Genomic DNA, 19,466 nt, shown 5'->3' with positions numbered 1-19,466 from the left:
TTATGATGTCTTACTCAATGTGTTAATTGTAAGTGTGAGTGGAAATGTGTGACTGTAAAATCTGAGTCAGCATCTCTCTCTCTCTCTTTCACACACACACACACACACACACACACACACACACACACACACACACACACACACACACACACACTTGCACATGATGCACCTACCTTAAAAATGTTCAGGGTTAATATTGACATTATATGTAACATATTACCACAGAAAATTATTTGTCCTTTTACCCATATGAGAAAACACACACACACACACACACACACACACAGTATTACTAGTATCTACTGGAATTACTGGTCATACCGTATGTAACAAAAAAGTAGTTCAAAGAATATAAAGCTCTTCAGCAAAAACACCTCTATAATATTTTATATCTATAATATTTTGACCTATAGACATGCAGTATAATTGTATAAATGTAAATATACATTTTTTTTTGCATATTTAAAAAAAAAAGAAAGGGACAATGATATCTGTGGAAATGTCACATATTACTGACACTGCTGATAGAAATTAACCTGTCTTGAACCCAGAACATTCCTTTAATTACCAACCCAATATAAATGCCATTATATGCTCTTCACAAAAGCAATTAAAATGCTTTCCTTATTATGCATAGATGATCATTACAGCAAAAAAAAAACTTAATTTAGATGGTGAATCTCAGCTCTCTCAAAAGGCCATATGACTACATAACCGCATTAATTTCAAGTAACGCACAATTTAATTCCTTGTTGCTATAAACAGTTTTGTGAGTGGTACATCTCTTGAAATATTGCTAAGCACGAGACACAGGAAGTCATTGTTTGCTGTTACCATGGAATACATGGTAATATGAAATCTGTGTGTCAGATTTTTAATACAGCAAACATTTCATGGTAAGAACATGAAAGGAAACTCTCTGAGAATTAATCCTGGTGGAGAATCCATGCCTAGGGCATGGAGTGAGTGTACGTGAGAGAAAAAAATATATGAAGAGAGAGGGAGACAGCAAATAAGACAATGAGAAACAGTATGAGCAAAAAACAGCAAAGGATGATGGGATGTATTTTCCTGATTGATTCATATTGTGCTGCACACCATTGATTCACACTGCTGTACGATTTAAAGGGACAGTTACCCAAAATAAGAGTAGTTCTTATTATTCTTAATTCACACATGTACTGTTACAGCTCCAATAAAATGGAGGAACTCACAGAAAGAATAACAGCGCAGGTTTGAAATGACATGAGGGTAAGTAAATAATTACAGATTTATTTATTGTTTTCAACCCACATGCATTTAGACCACATGACCCACTAAAATTATAAATAATCAACATATGCTGTAGAAATTCTCACCATTTCTTTCGCTAGTCCAACCTCTACTAATTCTTCCTGCTCCTTCCTATCCTTCCAGTATTGCTTTGTGAAAAGAGCTAACACACAGTCACACACACCATCACATCTCTAGTGGGCTGGGTACATATACAGCAATACATATTCAGCAGCATTGAAAAGGGGTTATCACTGCCTAAGCATGAATAAATATCTGGGTAAGATGTTAACCAGGCTGTTGGGAAATATGCTACTGAAAGCGACAAAAACGCACCATATATTTAAAATGCTGAAGCAAAAAATGCTAGTAATAATAATAATAATTATAATAATGTTGAAAAGTATAATGCTAGCTTAGTTTGAAAAACAAATATGTTAACCTTTTAATAATCAATCCCACTTTATTTTCTGACATGGACCAGTATTGGCATAAAAATGCACAAATAGCTCTCATTCACTCCGGAACACCCTCTTGCTTCATATTTCCATACACTCACTATAGTAGTGCCAATTTCAACATATCTAAACATTTCTGAGGGTTAGGTTTAATTTAGTTAAAATAACTAAACTATAGTTAATAAAAAAATTTATTTGCATAGATTATTTCACAGTATAGGTTATTTTAATTCAGGGGAACTCCTCAAGATGTTCAAGTTGATGAAGAAGAAGATTTAACAACATATTTTAATCTATTTCTCAAGTACTCCAACAGTTCCATCAATAATGCTCAAGCACCTGTTCATAAACACAAAACCAGAAAATTGTGTCTAAAATCTATTATAATTAAACAATTTAGCATTATATTTTAAAAGCCATTTATAAATAATCAAGCAATACTGTGTGTCTAAAACAAAATCACACTATAAACATCTTTTGTTTTATTTCCCTATTTCCATGTGCCCCTTGCAATCTGCTTGAATGATGTGTGTGTTGCCATGTACACCAGCAGGTGTGGTGTCTTCCTTGTCCAGATGTACTTGCATAACACTGTGCATTTTGTAACATGTCCATTAACCAGGAAGTACAGACATGGCCCCTCTATCCTTATGTATATGTTTTTACACACATGAATGTGTATGCCAGAGGACACTTACCTGCTCTTTTTGCAGGCGGCACAGATATAGCCCCTCTCGCTCTGACTGTAGGTGCGGCAGGATTTGCAGACGTTGTAGTGGCAGTCCAGACATGGGCGCTTAGGGTTGAGCAGGAAGGTAAAGGGAGAGCAGCAGCGGATGCAGCAGTGCTCATTGAACTTGTGCTGCTTGGACAGAAGCAAACAGCGACTAACCTCCTCCTCCAGCTCCTGCTTCATTTCACTACAGAAAGAGGTGGGGGGATTGGAGGGGAGGGGTTGGAGGAGAGCGAATGAGAGAAGGAGTGGGAGGGGTTAAAGGGAGAGGAGGGGGATGTGAACAAGGGTGTGGAGAGAGAGAGAGAGAGAAGGAGAAAGGTGAGCAAGTGCATCTGAAGGAGAGGTTGAAGGCACACAGTCATGCAGAATAATTGGAGATTCTGTGAGGAATGAAAAATTAAAGGAAGAATAATTCTGCAGAAGTGTGGGGCATTTGGATACAGTCTATTTAATTTCTCTTTGTCCGTCTCTGTTAACACACACACACAAAAACAGACACGAATATGTGACTAAAGTCACAACAAAGCTGGACTGGGACTGAAAAACAAAACACAGCCCACAGCACATACCCACTGTATTGCTGTCCTCTGAAATCGAGTGAGCTGTATTGATGGTCACATTTAAAACACTCCTTAATGAAGCTTCAAAACATTTATAGTCTTTTGTTTTAAATCATTGGTTTGGATTTTGTATCAAACTTGCAAACTCATATGATTTCAGCAACCAAGGCTTTATTACGTCATACTGTTTCGAGCTTTGGGGTGCTTCTCAAATGGAAGGATGTATTCTAGTGAGGATGCATCATTCCTATTCCGGTCCTTCTAAGGCTTCAATGCTAGAGTCCTGCCCATTGTAACAGCACAAGAAATACTATATTAGACTAAATAATAATTTAAAGATGTATGAAAGGCCTATTTCTATTACAATATGACTTTCTATTAATGTAGTCCAGGTAGTGTAAACCATCTGTGGTCTCCCTACGGTTTACATTATGCACAGCTTAGCATTATGTGATTAATTTACAGCAATAAACAAATAAATAAATAATTCTAAGGATTCATCACTAGAAAGTGATGATCTGGTGAACCCATGAACTAGTGGAGGTGTGTCCAAACTCATTCCTAGAGGTCTACTGTCCTACAAAGTTTAGCTCCAACTTGCCAATGCACACCTGTCTGGAAATATTTATTATGCCCAGTAAGACACTGGTTTGATGTTTCATATGTGTTAAATTGGGGTTGTAGCTGAACTCTACCAGACATTGCCCTGTTTTACAATGTACAATTGTACAAAATGTACAGTCTACTATGTTTTTTATTTATTTAATAAATGTATATACTTAAGCGTGTATAATAAAAAACGAAGAATATTTAAGGGTCATATGACGTTGCTAAAACGAACATAATTTTGCATATTTGGTGTAATGAAATGTGTTTATGCGGTTTAAGGTAAAAACACACACACACACAAAAAAAAACATTATTTTCCACGTACTGTACATTATTGTTTCTCCTCTATGCCCCGCCTTTCTTAAACACATCGTTTTTTACAAAGCTTTTCAATCTGAAAATCGGGGTGTACCCTGATTTGCCAGCAATGCAGTGCATTGTGATTGGCCAAATGCCTCAAGCGTGTGATGGAAATGTTATGCCCCTTGCCATACTGTGATGCATGTCCCAGTCAGAACACTGGTGCGACAAGAAAAAAAAAAACAATAAATCCCATTACAAACGAGCCAATTGTTGCATCCATTGGGGCAATAATTACAGATTATGATGACTTAAGCTGTCTTCTTACGCACTGCGTTGCATCACGCCACGTAAACATAAAACCATGTCTGCATTTGAAACGACAAACAACAAGTGCTACTCTACACTGCTCAAAATTTGTGTTTGAATCATCAGTAGCAAATTATTCAAATATATATATATATATATTTTTCTTTATTCGTGACATTTGCTAAGTATGGTAACCCATAGTAGGAATTGGTGCTCTGCATTTAACCCATCCAAGTTCACACACACAGCAGTGAGTAGTCCCACTGATTGCGTGGTGCTGATTGTCTCCGAAATCGGCGAAACACATTTTTAAATAGGCACGGTCTTTATAAATAAATCTCAGATGTGATTTTAAACAACTACATTCTCGCCTGAAATACTTTAAAAACTACATTTCACAACACGATAACAGTAATATTTTCAAAATTATCTGAATAAATGGTGGTTGAAATCACAGTATTGCGTGGACTGAAATAATCAGCATGTTTAGTGCCCAAGTCCCACCCCTGAAAGGTCCGAACCTTTGAAAAAGTACTACCTCTCAAGCAGGGACCTTCTGAGGGGCAGTTTTTTACCCAGAACAATATTTAGATCTTGGTTCCTACGGTGGAAACACACCGAGTACCATCCCAAAGACCCTAGTCTCGCGTAGCCAGACCTTCAGACTGAGTTCCGATGTGTGGAAATGTCACCACAATAACAGACAGGTGTGTAAAACTCTCTGACATATTTTAAAGATACTATGCCATGAACTTTAAATATTTCACATACTTTTGAAAATCGAGCATTTAGTTGATCCTGATATGTACTCATCGTAACAGTTGTAAACAAGGCGGCTTTCTTCTTTTGTGAGGGTGTTTGGTGCCACGGTATCTTTGTTTCCAGGAGGAACGTTAAAGAACGCAACACACACGTCAAAATCCTGTATAATTCAACCAATCCGATGATGACTTCGACACTCCTGAAGTGTTTCCACTTTTGTGTCCCATATGCATCAGATGTCTGAGGCTGAGACTACAAAGTCCCTAGGTCCTGGATAAAATTCCAGCAGTGGAAATCTGGCTAATTTAACATATTTTTGTTCTATAATATATATTTTTTCTTTTGTATTTTGAGATAATTTCATGGTATTAATTAATATTTATGATAATTTTCTTCCCATTAGAAAAAAATACACATTTATTTAAAATGCTTTTCAATTAATATAGTATTTCATGTTTAAATAGAGTCAATGCCTTTAAAATCAATTTTTTAAGCCTGATTAGTGCCATCTAGTGTGAGCAAAATAGGAAAAACCTCTGCTCCATGGTTTAGCCAATAGATTCCTATATAGCTCAATTCTCTAATTGTTTTTAGACATACTTATTTTGATTAAATTGGGGGTTTAGAAATATATTAAGACATTCTCAAAGACAACTTTTTGTAAAGGTTTAGATTTTTTAGATGTTAGAGATGAGATGTTGATTTGAAGCGTAAGATTTTGAATTACTATTACTACAGTCAAACCTGAACACAGAGTAGGCATTTCGTTAAACAAAACATTACCATTCTATAAAAATGTAGCAAAAATAAAAAGGAATGTTTTATCACAGACTTTCAGAGAGTTTATCAGAAACTCAACTATGGAGACAATTCAGATTCTGCTGTAAAGCAGTTCTACTTTAGGACAGGAAGAATTGTATAAACTTGTTAAATCATCTAAACCAACAACATGTATGTTAGACCCTATTCCATCTAAGCTCCTAGAAGAGGTGCTTCCAGAAGTCATAGATCCTTTTCTTACTATTATTAATTTGTCATTGTCATTAGGATATGTCCCCAAAACCTTCAAACTGGCCATTATTAAGCCTCTCATCAAAAAACCAAAGACCCCAAAGAACTAGTTAATTACAGACTGATCTCGAATCTTCTTTTTCTATTCAAGATACTAGAAAAGGTAGTATCCTCACAATTATATTCATTATTAGAGAAAAATGGTATCTGTGAGAATTTCGTACTTATCTAACCGCCATCAATAGGTTGCATTGAATGAAGAGGTATCATATTGATCACAACTGCAATATGGAGTACCTCAAGGCTCAGAACTAGGGCCGTTACTTTTCTAGCTTTACATGTTACCCTTGGAAGATATCATCAGGAAGCACAGCGTTAGCTTTCACAGTTATGCTGATGATACTCAGATCTACATTTCTTCGCGGCCTGGTGAAACATACCAATTTAAATAAAAACTAATGGAATGCATAGTCGATATGAAAATCTGGAGGAGTAATTTCTTAATGCTAAATTCTAAAAAGGCAGAGGTGTTAATTATAGGACCTAAAACTCTGCATGTAATAACCTAGAACACTGGATAAGACTTGACGGCTGCTCTGTCAAGTCTTTGTCATCAATTAGGAACCTGGGTGTACTACTTGATAGCAATCTTTCCTTTGGAAGCCACATTTCTAGCATTTGTAAAACTGCAATTTTCCATCTCAAAAATATATCTAAATTACAACCTATGCTCTTAATGAATGTTAAATGCAGAAACGTTAATTCCTGTATTCATGACCTCAAGTTTAGATTATTGTAATGCTTTATTGGATTGTTGTTCTGCATGCTTTATAGACAAACTCCAGCTAGTCCAAAATGCAGCAGTTGGAGTTCTTACTAGAACCAATAAGTATGAATATATTAGCCCGGTTCTGTCAACACTGCACTAGCTCCCTATTACACATTGCATAGATTTTAAATCTTACTTATTACTTAAAAAGCCCTGAATATTTTAGCACCTAAGTATTTGAACAAGCTCTTATTGCACTATAGTCCTCCACGTCCGTTGCATTCTCAAGACTCGCAATTTGATAATACCTTGAATTTCTAAATCAACTGTGGGCAGCAGATCCTTTTCCTATTTAGCACCCGAACTCTGGAATAACCTCCCTAACATTGTTCGGGAGGCAGACACACTCTGTCAGTTTAAATCTAGATTAAAGACTCCATCAAATCTCTTTAACCTGGCTTACACATAACCCACTAACATATTTCTAATATTCAAATCCATTAAAGGATTTTTAGGCTGCATTAATTATGAAAACCTGTTTTTTGAGAAGCAGTGGTCCTAGTACTGAGCCTTGTGATGCTCCACAAAATTACAACATCATAACTTGTGACTTATATAATACTTCTTTATTTATTAGTGAAGGGTTGCCTTAAGAATCTTAAGACAATACCTAAAAATGTGTTGTGAGACATAGCAACAAGGCAACGAGATGTGGTGCAACTGACAAGATGCCAGTCTAGCTCAAGTTTATATATAAAACAATTAAAAAGCAGTGGCTGCATAAATAAGGTGCCAATAGAAAAGCCTTTGTTTAGGGTGTGCATTTTTGATCCCATAGGTAACTCACAGGTCCGCCAGTCCACAGGGAAAAGTTATGATGCCCTGACTCATGCTCATATATGTACAGCTAGGCAAATAAGCAATATATTTATTCTGCCCACCGTTACACACATGAGCCTGTTTATTAGCTAAGTAAGTTAATTAATTGTGGAAAGCTTATAAAGCAGACATTCTTAAGTCATGAGGATGAGAAAAGATTTTGAGGGTTTAGGAAACACATGGATGCATTTGAATACACACATGTAATGCACATAATATTACTTCAAAATCATAAATTAAGACTTTAATGGTTTGAGATCCTTCCTAAACTTGGTCTAGCTGGACGTTTACACTTATATACCCTATGCTGACATTTAGATTGCCTTTGCCATGATCTAATGTGCACATATATTCATACATCATCTGAAAGCTGAATAAAAAAGCTGGAATTTGAGGGTGCAAAAAAAACAAACATTTTTTTTGTGTGAGAAAATCGCCTTTAAAGTTGTCCAAATTAAGTTCTTAGCAATGCTTATTACTAATCAAACATTAAGTTTTAATATTTACAGTAGGACATTTGCAAAATATATTCATGGAAAATGATCTTTACTTAATATCCTAATGAATTTTGGCATAGAAGAAAAATCTATAATTTTTATCCATACAATGTATTTTTTGGCTATTGCTACAAATACACCCCAGCGACTTAAGACTGGTTTTGTGGTCCAGGGTCACATTTCTTCTATATTGTTATTTACAGTAATTAAATGTGGAGGCCAAAGATCACAAGCTTGCAGGGAAAAGTTTAAGCAAACTTAATGATTAGAGAAGTCTACAGAGGCTACAGAGAAGTCTTTTGTTTTAACATTAGATCCAGTTATGAAATTGTAATTATTATTATTATTATTATTATTATTATTATTTTAAATGCATGAATGAATTGTCCTGCAAAATGTATCTAGAAAATATGTAGGTTGTATTTACATTTCCGACCTACTTAAAAAAAAATGCCAACAAATCTTAAATGGACATGTCCTTCCATCAAGTGATGAGCATGTTGGGGTTTTCTCATTCCCTTCGGTGAAGATGTTCCATTAATATGTGAACTCAGCACAGAAAGATAGCCATCATCACTGAGGCTGGCAGTGATATGCTTCCCATGTTAGAAGCCAATGGGAGAGCAACATCAGCATTCAATGCCTGTGAATAATTTCATTCAAGTAGGCTCATCTGATGCTCATTGATTCCAGCTGTTTGTAAGATCTATGTAAGATTAGAATAATGCAGAGTGGAGAATGTGAAGTAATTGTTTGGGATGGTTACATTGAGGACACTGGTACATTTGGCGCTGTCATGGACATATTTTAGCTGCATTTGGCTATAACCAGTCAATGACAGCTGCATTCTTGCTCACTATCTGCTCACATTCAGATAGCCCATCATTCAGCTCATGGCAATGGGCTTGTAGGACCGTGTTTATGTAAGTTTTTATAAGTTCAGAACCTAAAATTGTTCCCAGAATTCCTCATACCTTTTGCAGGATTTATGGGATACTTTGTGTGTACGGTCATTTTGAGCTGTGGGTCCAGCAGTGGTTCTATCACAGATCTATGAACTGCCATTGAGAATGTGCTTGTGTTGTCCGTGGTCCTGAAATCACAGTTTAACTAACTAAAACAAAAACTACATGTGGCCAAACATTTATATTGATATTTAAGTGTATAATGTGTAATATTTATTTTAAATAGTAAAATATGAATACATTAGACACTAGGTGGAATGAATCACATCCCTCTTTTTTATTGCTTTTTCTCTCAGTCTTCCACACACATACCCACAATCACACATACACATAGGACTATATCAATAATGAAAAACTGCCAGTTCTGTTTTAGTGAGGTTATTTCTCACCAATAACTAAATCAGGTGATATAAAATGACTTTGGGGGAAAGAAGAGATAAATTAGATAAATGGACTAGGGGATCTAAATAATGAATGAGTAAATATAATTTAGTGTTTCCTAAGACTTGTGAGCCAAGGCAAACAAACATTTAATAAAAGTCAGCATTGCAGAGTCAAATTATAAGTAGAGCAGTGGTATTCCACTTCACCAAGCAGGCTAAATAGAGAAATTATTTGGGTTATACAAGCCAAGCCAGAATATATATATTTTTTCTATGTAAATTAGCATATACAGTTCTATATAGTAATCTCTGTGTGTAATTTTTTTTTCTCTAGGCCGTGATAATCATCTGTCAATAATGGACAAGACTTTTATTGCTATCTTAAATGATACACAAGGGCATTTAAATTTAATCCTTCTTTACTTAACTGATCTAAGATCAGTTTTATGTACCAAAAACCTAATTAGGCTTTGTACAGGAGAAAGCTTTAGCTACACATTTTATTGCTATTGTTATTCAGCAAAGCTACTGTATTGGAATCCAATTGATAGATCTGCATTCGAGATCACAGAGTGGTTCAAGATATTGATCTTCCTTTACTAGGGCACTAGGATAAAACACACAACCTTATCTGCTGAATCCATTTGAGCTTGATTAGATAAAACAGCTGAGTGCGTTATTTACCTTACACAATGAGTGCATTGTGACTTGAATAGTGGATGCATTGCATTGATAAGGAACATGACTGGCAAAAATATTTGCAATACAATTCATGTGTAAATAAATGAATGAACGAACAAATTTAGAAATGAATAAATGAACAAACAAACAAATAAATGAATGAATGAATAAATAAATGAATGAATGAATGAACGACAAATAAACGATTTTAAAGTACATCATATGTGAGAGAAAAAGATTGTCCTTATTTTGTGGTCTGGTTTATGTTGGGATATATTAAACATTAATTATAATGGTCAGGGCACCATACCAGACACATATCACTTCCTCTCTAATAATTAACTTCCTCCTTAACTGGTCATAATAATGAACATATTAGCATTACATTCCGCTTATTATACTGCATAGATTGATCACTTCACCCTGCATACTCAGAAATGGCACAAACACCTTCTCTCTCCGCCTCACTCTATTTTTCTCTTCCTGCTGGTCGACATGCAGTCAGTCAGAAATTAAAAGAGCACAATACTGTATACAGTTAAAATAACATGTACATCCCATGAACAAAGAGAAGTATTGATTCATTTCCTTGAGTAAATAATATAAACAATACAGAATTAATTCAGCGTGAAATACAACCGGGACACATACTTAACAGGTTTTATAAGAGTCAACATGCTCTACTCAGTCGTTATAAGTATAATATAAATATATAAATAACGGTGACGACTTGACTATATGATTACACATTGTCCGTATATTTAGCTCTGTACGCCTCTCTTCTGAAGCAATGAGTCACAGCACTCATAATTCTGGTCTTCACAGCCCTTTTGGGACCAGGGTCGTGCAGAGAATGTGCAGCCAGTTCAGCTCATTTATACTAATGATAAAGCTGCTGTTTGGCCATGCGGTGTGGTCTGCATAAGTAAAGAGAGAAAAATGAACCTGTAAATTATTTCAGAGGTGCAAAATATTAATTTAATGGGTAGCCTGAGGTCTGAAATATTGAATTATGAGGAGTATGTCTGGATGCCGCCACTTAAAAAGTCAGAAAATATACAACACAACTGAAACCTTCTTGCTCATTAATCAAACATAATCAGGCCGGTCTTAGGTCTTTACTGATGGAAGACAGACTTATGCACAGCATGTGAACTCACATCTGCACACACACCTACACAACATAAATTCCGGTCACAGCAGGGAAATACCAGGGGCTGTATATCAAATCTAAGAGCTGCAAAATTTACAACCACTGTCCTAACGTGCTGTCTCGCAGATTCCTGCAAATGTACAGTGCACACAGACATGATATTGACCCCAGGAGTTTGATCTATCTTCACCTATTTCTGTTTTCATTAACAGAGGGATCAAACTTCCAACTTCCAAAGGCTGGACACACAGCAGTTCAGAGTGTGATATTAGTTCAGAGTGGCAATATGACCTTTGTGATACGCTGTTACATGAACAGAAGAGCATGTCACGGTCATAAAATTTAACACACATCACCCGTGCCAAAACTTTCCCCTGTCTCTCAGATCTATCTATCTATCTATCTATCTATCTATCTAGTAGTACATGCATTGTACAGTAATACCATATTATTATAATTATTATTATTATTATTATTATTTAGATATACTGTGTGGTAACCATGGTCATTCGGTTTTATTTTATTTTATTAATTTATTTTTGAACAGGTTCCAATAGTAACTTAGGTATAATATACTTTTCTTTATTTATTTTAATTTATTTTATTTTATTTGTATGGTAATAACATGTTGTTGGATATGGCACCATACAGGTGCATCTCAATCAATTAGAATGTCGTGGAAAAGTTCATTTATTTCAGTAACTCAACTCAAATTGTGAAACTCGTATATTAAATAAATTCAGTGCACAATGTCTGTGTTACGGAAGCAGACGGACAACAAGGTAAGTAATGATGATAGTGTTTATTAAAGCAGCAGAGTATCAGGATGAATCAACGTGCAGGAGAGGGTGAGTATCAGAGTTCAGATATGGAGAATTCTTGAGTGCAATCCGTGAATGAATAATAGTTCTTTCCTTTGCAGGAACGACGGGAGGAGATTTCCAGAATGGATATAAACTTCGTTTGAAGAGGATGACAGGCTGACGGCACACACCCACGCACCACTGACAGGACTGAATGGCTTACGGCTCGCACACCACTGGAGAGGAGATCTTGACAGACTGGAATCGGCACCGAATACTGGTAAGTAAACACAGGTATGTATAGTTAGTGACACTCGTAGAGAGAAGCACTAAGAGTCCGCTATTTATGAACGAGCCCGGACAATGAGAGGTGCGTGGTGTGCGCTTATGAAGCAGAGTGGCTGATGGGGTGCAGGTGGGTATCGTTAAAACTCAGGTGACTGTGATCGCTGGGTGATTGTGGTGGAAGAACCTGGCCAATCCGTGACATTACCCCCCTCCCCAGGGCCCGCCCCTGAGGGCCGAGATCTCCGGCGCCGTGGTGGTCTCCTTCGTCCACAAGGTCCAGGGTACTGAGGATGGCTGAAATGGAACTACTCCATGAGCGTGGGATCTAGGATGTCGACTCTTGGGATCCATGATATTTCCTCTGGTCCGTATCCTTCCCAATTGACGAGATATTCCAATTGACCACCCCAACGTCGGGACTGCAGGATTTTGCCTGCAGAACTTAGAGAATCGATCTACTATGACGAAGATGCAGGTGTTGCCATCCGATGAAGGTAAATCAGTCATGAAGTCAACTCCTAGGTGTGACCAAGGGCGGTTAGGAATTGGCAAGGGATGGAGCTTTCCTGCAGGTAGATGTCTGGTACTTTTGGACATTGCACACTCCTTACAACCTTGTACATACCTCCTCACATCCCTTGCCATGTCCGGCCACCAGAAGCACTCGGATAGCAGCGAGAGAGTGTTGTTGGCCCCGGGATGCCCAGTGCCCAGAGAGGTGTGAATGGTGTGAATGAGATATACCCGTTGTGTCCTAGGAATGAACTGACGATTAGGTGGGCAGCCCGGCGGAGGTCGGGGATCAGGAGTGGCGACGGCTGGAGGAGCAGACCATTCGATGGGACTGATGATGATCTTTGGGTATAATGTTGGTGGTTGTCTCGGGTGTTTCTGGAGAATCATGTAATCTGGATAAAGCATTGGCACGAACATTCTTAGGACCAGGACGGTAAGTAATGGAGAAGTGGAATCTTGAGAAAAATAATGACCATCTGGCCTGACGGGGACAGAGTCGTTTTGCATCACGGAGGTACTGGAGGTTTTTATGGTCAGTGATCACTTGAAATGGATGGATGGCACATTCCATCCAATGTCGCCACTCCTCCAGGGCGAGCTTGATGGCCAGGAGTTCTCAGTTGCCGATGTCGTAATTCCTCTCCGCCGGGCTGAGCTTCCGAGAGAAGTAGGCACATGGATGGAGTAATTTTGGTGTCCCATGAAGTTGAGAAAGGACGGCTCCAACTCCGGAAGTCGAGGCGTCCACCTCCATGACGAAAGGGAGTTCAGGATCTGGATGCGTCAGGAGTGGTGCTTGTGGTGGAAGAACCTGGCCAATCCGTGAGAGTCTGAAGTAGTATAAGTCATTGGTGATTTTGGCTCACATTTAACAAACACCCACCAATTCTCAACAAATTATAATACTTCATAAGACCAATAAAAAAAACTTTTTAGTGAATTGTTGTCCTTCTGAAAAGTATGTTAATTTACTTTACATGTACTCAATACTTGGTAGGGGATCATTAGGGAAACTGCATGTTTTTGGTTTGTTATCTTGGAAAAATTACATCAGAACAAACATGAGACCACAGGCAGTGATATTTGAAGCCTTTTGGGATCTCGGCAAGGACACAACTCCTCACCAACAAAAACTTGTGTGTATATTAAAAAATTTTATATATTAAATATTTTTAAAATGTAGGTACATTTGCATGGATAATTTTTGCTTCCATCATAATGAATTCATTCTGATCGACAAATCCGATATGCGTGTTTATATGTCAATAGCTTCTGATCGGATTTACTCTTTTGACATACGCACACTGCATGAATATACAGAGTTTCCCATTGTTGTTGCACACTTGATATTTATCTACTCTGGCAGTGGCGGAGCCAGGATGTTTTCCTAATGGTGGCCAGGGAGGGGTCAGCAACCAGTCTAGGGTGACACATAAATCTTCATTATTTCAATATAAAAATGTGTTTGACTATAATGTACTGGACTGTTTTAGTGCCTAACACACAACTGAGTACAATTAATTTCTGCTTAACTGTAATTTAAATATGTGAGAATTACAGTATATCAAGTAATACTAAGTGAATATTAATTTTTTTGTATTATTCCTCACTTCCAGGAATTTTAATAAAGGCGCTCACTATAGCTTTATTGATTATTCAGCTTCTCAAATCTCCCAAATGCTTGCTCTCCAACACTGCATAATCATAGATGAGACATGCAGATAGTGATAAAAATGTGAAAAAGGTCGGAAGTCAACTGACATAAATGGCAGAATATAAAATTATTTATTTTATGCCTATAAAGGTTTAATTTTCAAATATTTTCTAGAATGAGTGCACTGTGCTTACATTTATTTGAGCATTAAATTACAAATACAAAATACATATCTGCTTGTACCTTATACTGTGATCTCGAATTGCAGAATTACTGAAGCTAATTTTTTTCTGCTGTAGCTTTTCCACGCTCATTTGACTCGTGCCTGATGCTGAGGTGAAGCTGAAGAGTGCGTCTGAAAATTCTACCATTTGATGTGTTCATAAAGAGATAAAGAGGTTCCCTTTCAGTCAGTAACTCTCGATGTCAAGTCGGTAACTGACAAATTGGGATCTCGCTTCGAGAGACCAATCTACTTCTAGTGTAATCTAAACAAGCCAATGCACATTGGCATGCAATTATTGCATCCAGCTGCAGTTGATCACAGCGTGAGCATAAAAGGGTAGCAGTTCCAATGCATACCAGCTTTTCACTTCGGAGCTGATCGACAACATCGTTCTGCTCCATCCAGTGTCTTCAAGGGACAACAAGTTCAATGTGCCCTTGGAAGCTTTTGGTATTGGCGCTACGGTGCTTCAGTGGTTGTCGTTACGAGTCGAGCGCGTTGCGTACTTCACTATCCCCTTGTCGTGCTGCAAGTGCCCAGTCCCCTGTGTGCTTCAGTACTAAAAGAGCAACGAGCCAAGCTTCGTTTCCTCCAGAGGGCGGAGCTTCGTTGCCTCTGCTGCGATCTAGTGCTCGTTCTGGCGGGTGCCAGAAGAGGGCTATTTCCAGCAGTAGCATGGGAGGTTTGAGGATTACAGTGGTGGAAAACCCCTCAGGGAACCAACCCTCAGGGGCCCACTACTCCTCTAGTACCTCCAATCCAGTGTAGCAGCCAATGGAATGAGCTGGTTCCTCTCCAAAGAGCAAACCAGCGGTATCCTGTGGGGCCCCTACCGATGATGGGATGTTGATCACTGCATCTGAGGGAGAGCTCTCTGAGGAAGATTTAGCTGTGCTGCTGCCTTCTGGGAAAGTGACAATGGCTGAATTGGACCCACAGATGACAGCTATGCTTTTCTGGGCCACCAAGAAGGTAGGGCTCGAGTGGAAATCTCCACTGCATCCTTCCATGCTGGATGATTGGTTTCTCAGGTGGCCTGCGCTGGTTTTCAGTACCCCACCCTGGTGCCTTTCTTCCCGGAAGTGCATTTCAAGCTCACCAGGTCATAGACAGCATCTTTTACTGCCAGAAACCGGCCTGTGTGTTCCTCCTCCCTCACCGCCCTTGATGGTGGTGCAGCAAGGGGGTACATGGGTTCCCTCCGGTGGAGCAGTCTGTTGCGATGCAGTTGTACCCTAATACCACCTCCACTCAGCAGGGCTAACCATGCCTCCCCTCCCAGGTTTGTAGATGCTTGTCTGGCCTGAAGCTGCCTCTGCCTTACATCCTATGGCGTTACTGCAGGTGCACCAGGCCAAGGCACTGAAGGACCTGCACGAGGGTAGTCACGACTCAGAAGTTCTCATAGGACTCCGTACCTCTACTGACTTTGCGCTATGAGTGACAAAGTTCACTGCACAGTCTCTGGGCTGTGCAATGTCGACTATGGTGGTCCAAGAGCAACAAAATTGGCTGTGTCTGGTCCATATGAAGGATGCCAACAAAGTTTGGTTTCTTAATGCCCCTGTATCCCAGACTGGCCTCTTCGACTATGCGGTTGAGAGCCGAGCCCTGCACAGAAGCAGACTGAGGTAGTTCATCACACCCTGTTTGTATGGTAATAACATGTTGTTGGATATGGCACCATACAGGTGCATCTCAATTAGAATGTCGTGGAAAAGTTCATTTATTTCAGTAATTCAACTCAAATTGTGAAACTCAGTGTAATCTGTGTAATCTGAAACGTCAGTGCACAATGTCTAAAATAGTAGTATAAGTCATTGGTTCTTTTAATTTGTTCTGATTTTGGCTCACATTTAACAAACACCCACCAATTCTCAAATTATAATACTTCATAAGACCAATAAAAAAACTTTTTAGTGAATTGTTGTCCTTCTGAAAAGTATGTTAATTTACTTTACATGTACTCAATACTTGGTAGGGGATCATTTTGCTTTAATAACTGCCTTAATTCCGTGTGGCGTGGCGTATTCTAATTTGTTGAGATAGTGAATTGGTGGGTTTTTGTTATGTAAGCCGAAATCATCACAATTAAAAGATCCAAAGACTTAAACTACTTCAGTTTGTGTGCATTGAATTTATTTAATACACAAGTTTAAAATTTTTAGTTGAATTACTGAAGTAAATTAACTTTCCACAACATTCTAATTTATTGAGATGCACCTGTATACTATGGTGTACTAAATATACTATGGTATATGGCACTATTTTGGACAATACAGTACACTATGCCATATTCTAGTGCTTTGAACAGGTACCACAGTAAAACCATTGACAATTACCAGGGTATATATATTTTTGGACCAGTTCAATTGCAGTATCATGTTGCTGAATATGGGTCCATATTTTTGGATATATACCATAGTAATACTATGTTGTTGTTTTACATTTACCATGGTGTATCATGGTGTTTTGGACAGGTACAATTGTATTGCTATTGTTCCCTTTCAATACTTCACTCGTACTGCCTCAAAGACGCATATGGGAAAAACTCCTTTTTTCTCCTGAACTGAAGCCTTATTCAATCACGCAGTGAAACTGCACGGCCATTGGATCGTGCAGTGTTATTAAAACAAACCAATGGCTTGGCAGTGGAGCTACACGAACCTATGGCAGCGAAGCCCGCCAAAGCCCGCCAGAATGGGCGGAGAATCTGGCTATATATTGGCCGCTTCGCCACAGGAATTCAGATTTCTTCTCCTTCAGCGACGACGTCACATCGCTTCGCTGATCTCCGCTGAACTGCTCGCCGTTGACACGCCTCGCACTGGAACGCGACTGCCGGTTCCCGCTGCAGATTCATCGCTTCCCTGCGGCCATCCGGCGAGAGAGAGAGAGAGAGATTAAAAAGAGCAAATTTCTCTAAAAGAGCCTTTCTACGGCGTTGTTGCAAATGCCGTCTCGTCATTGCAGCTCGTGCAGAGCCCCTCTGCACGCTGATGACGGGCACAGCGAGTGTGTCGCGTGCTTGGGGAAACCCCACGCTGACACAGCACTCGCAGGGAATTCATGTTCTCATTGAGAACTCGTTTTCTCCGCCCAGAGGGGATTCCCCAGTCCTCTTTGTACAGCCAGACCAGTGTCCCTCTGCTGCCGCGAGTGATCTGGTTTTGTTTGGAGGGACTGAGGAGGAACTGCTAGAGGACAGCATGTCTCTAGCTGCTTCAGATGCTGAGGAGCTGTCGGGCTCGCCGGACCCCGCCCCCTCAATGTTATCAGAACCCAGCCGCCCGAAACTCGGGATGGACGCCGAGCTTATCCGCGTTCTCTCCAGGGCAGTGGATGAGCTGGGTCTGGAATGGTCTCCTCCAGAGGAACCAGCCCGTAGCCGTCTGGATGAATGGTTTCTGCCGGGGCGCCAGCAAGCCCCTCTTCAGCGAACTGCCCCGTTCTTCCCGGAGGTCCACAAGGAGCTCACAAAATCGTGGCGTACTTCATCTTCATCCGCCCTCACCTCAATTGACGGCGCTGAAGAAAGAGGATACGAGCGATTGCCGCCGATGGACGAGTCTGTGGCCGTGCATCTCTGCCCGCCAGCAGCTATTGGATGGAAAGCCAAGGCCAACCATCAGTCCAAACCCTGCCGTACGACGTCAGCGCTCGATGGCCGTGCTGCAAGTCTTCCAGGCAAAACTTCTCGCCGCCACTGATGAGTCTGGCCTGGATGTCGCCACGCTCAGGGAGCTGAGAAGTGCAACAGACTTAGCACTACGTGCTACCAAGAGCACTGCCCAGGCCATTGGGCGCTCGATGGCTAACCTGGTCGTCCTGGAGCACCACTTGTGGCTTAACCTCACGGAAATCAAGGATGCTGACAGAGCCCAGTTCCTGGATGCACCGATCTCCCCCAGCGGCCTCTTTGGTCCAGCGATAGAGGGGTTCGCCGAACGCTTCACAGAGGCGCAGAAGTCGTCCCAGGCGATGCGACACTTCCTGCCAAAACGCGCTTCATCTGCTACTGCCAGCCGCCCCAGACAGGTGCCGACTCGTCAGCCCCCCAAGCAAGCGCCCGCTGCTACCACTGCAGCCCAGCCTGTGAAACCAGAGCCTCGACACCGTTCTCGCTCGGCCACCAGACGGTTTCAGTTCCCTAAACGCATGGGACCCCGGCCCAAGATAGTGCTGGACCCTGCGCCGCCGCCATCATCCTGATCTACAGGAAAGAAAGAGGAGGGGGCTAAGTCCTCTTCAGTTCCCTCCAGTTCGCACGACTACCACCACGCTTTCGCGGGGTGGTCACCACTTCGGTGAACAACGAGAACGCTCATGTTCTTCGTGCCGAAGTGGAAAATCTGCTGGTGAAGGGAGCTATAGAAATCGTTCTCCCAGCACACCGCGACTCAGGGTTTTACAGCCGTTACTTCCTAGTTCCCAAGAAGGATGGTGGGCTGCGCCCCATCCTCGATTTAAGACATCTGAACCGTGCCCTCATGAGACGGCGCTTCAGAATGATCACGTTGAAACAAATCCTCTCACAAATACACTCAGGGGATTGGTTCTTCTCGCTGGATCTGAAAGACGCTTACTTTCACATCCAGATAGCCCCCCGACACAGGCCTATCTTGAGACTTGCCT

The 19,466-nt window shown here is 40.1% G+C and overlaps 1 protein-coding gene across 2 annotated transcripts in view; it reads right to left on the bottom strand.

The window, feature by feature from the left end:
* Positions 1-19,466, bottom strand: part of myripb (myosin VIIA and Rab interacting protein b) — a 331,699-nt gene that overhangs the window by 116,480 nt on the left and 195,753 nt on the right. For both annotated transcript variants that reach the window (XM_059524403.1, XM_059524404.1), the window contains exon 3: positions 2,429-2,650. In XM_059524403.1, coding sequence (XP_059380386.1) covers positions 2,429-2,650 — 222 coding nt within the window. The remainder of the gene's footprint in view (positions 1-2,428; positions 2,651-19,466) is intronic.

The sequence above is a fragment of the Carassius carassius genome, chromosome 35, assembly GCF_963082965.1.
Source record: "Carassius carassius chromosome 35, fCarCar2.1, whole genome shotgun sequence".
Lineage (NCBI taxonomy): Eukaryota > Metazoa > Chordata > Actinopteri > Cypriniformes > Cyprinidae > Carassius > Carassius carassius.
Note: the sequence above shows the minus strand (reverse complement) of the source record. Positions and strands in the feature narration are given on the sequence as shown.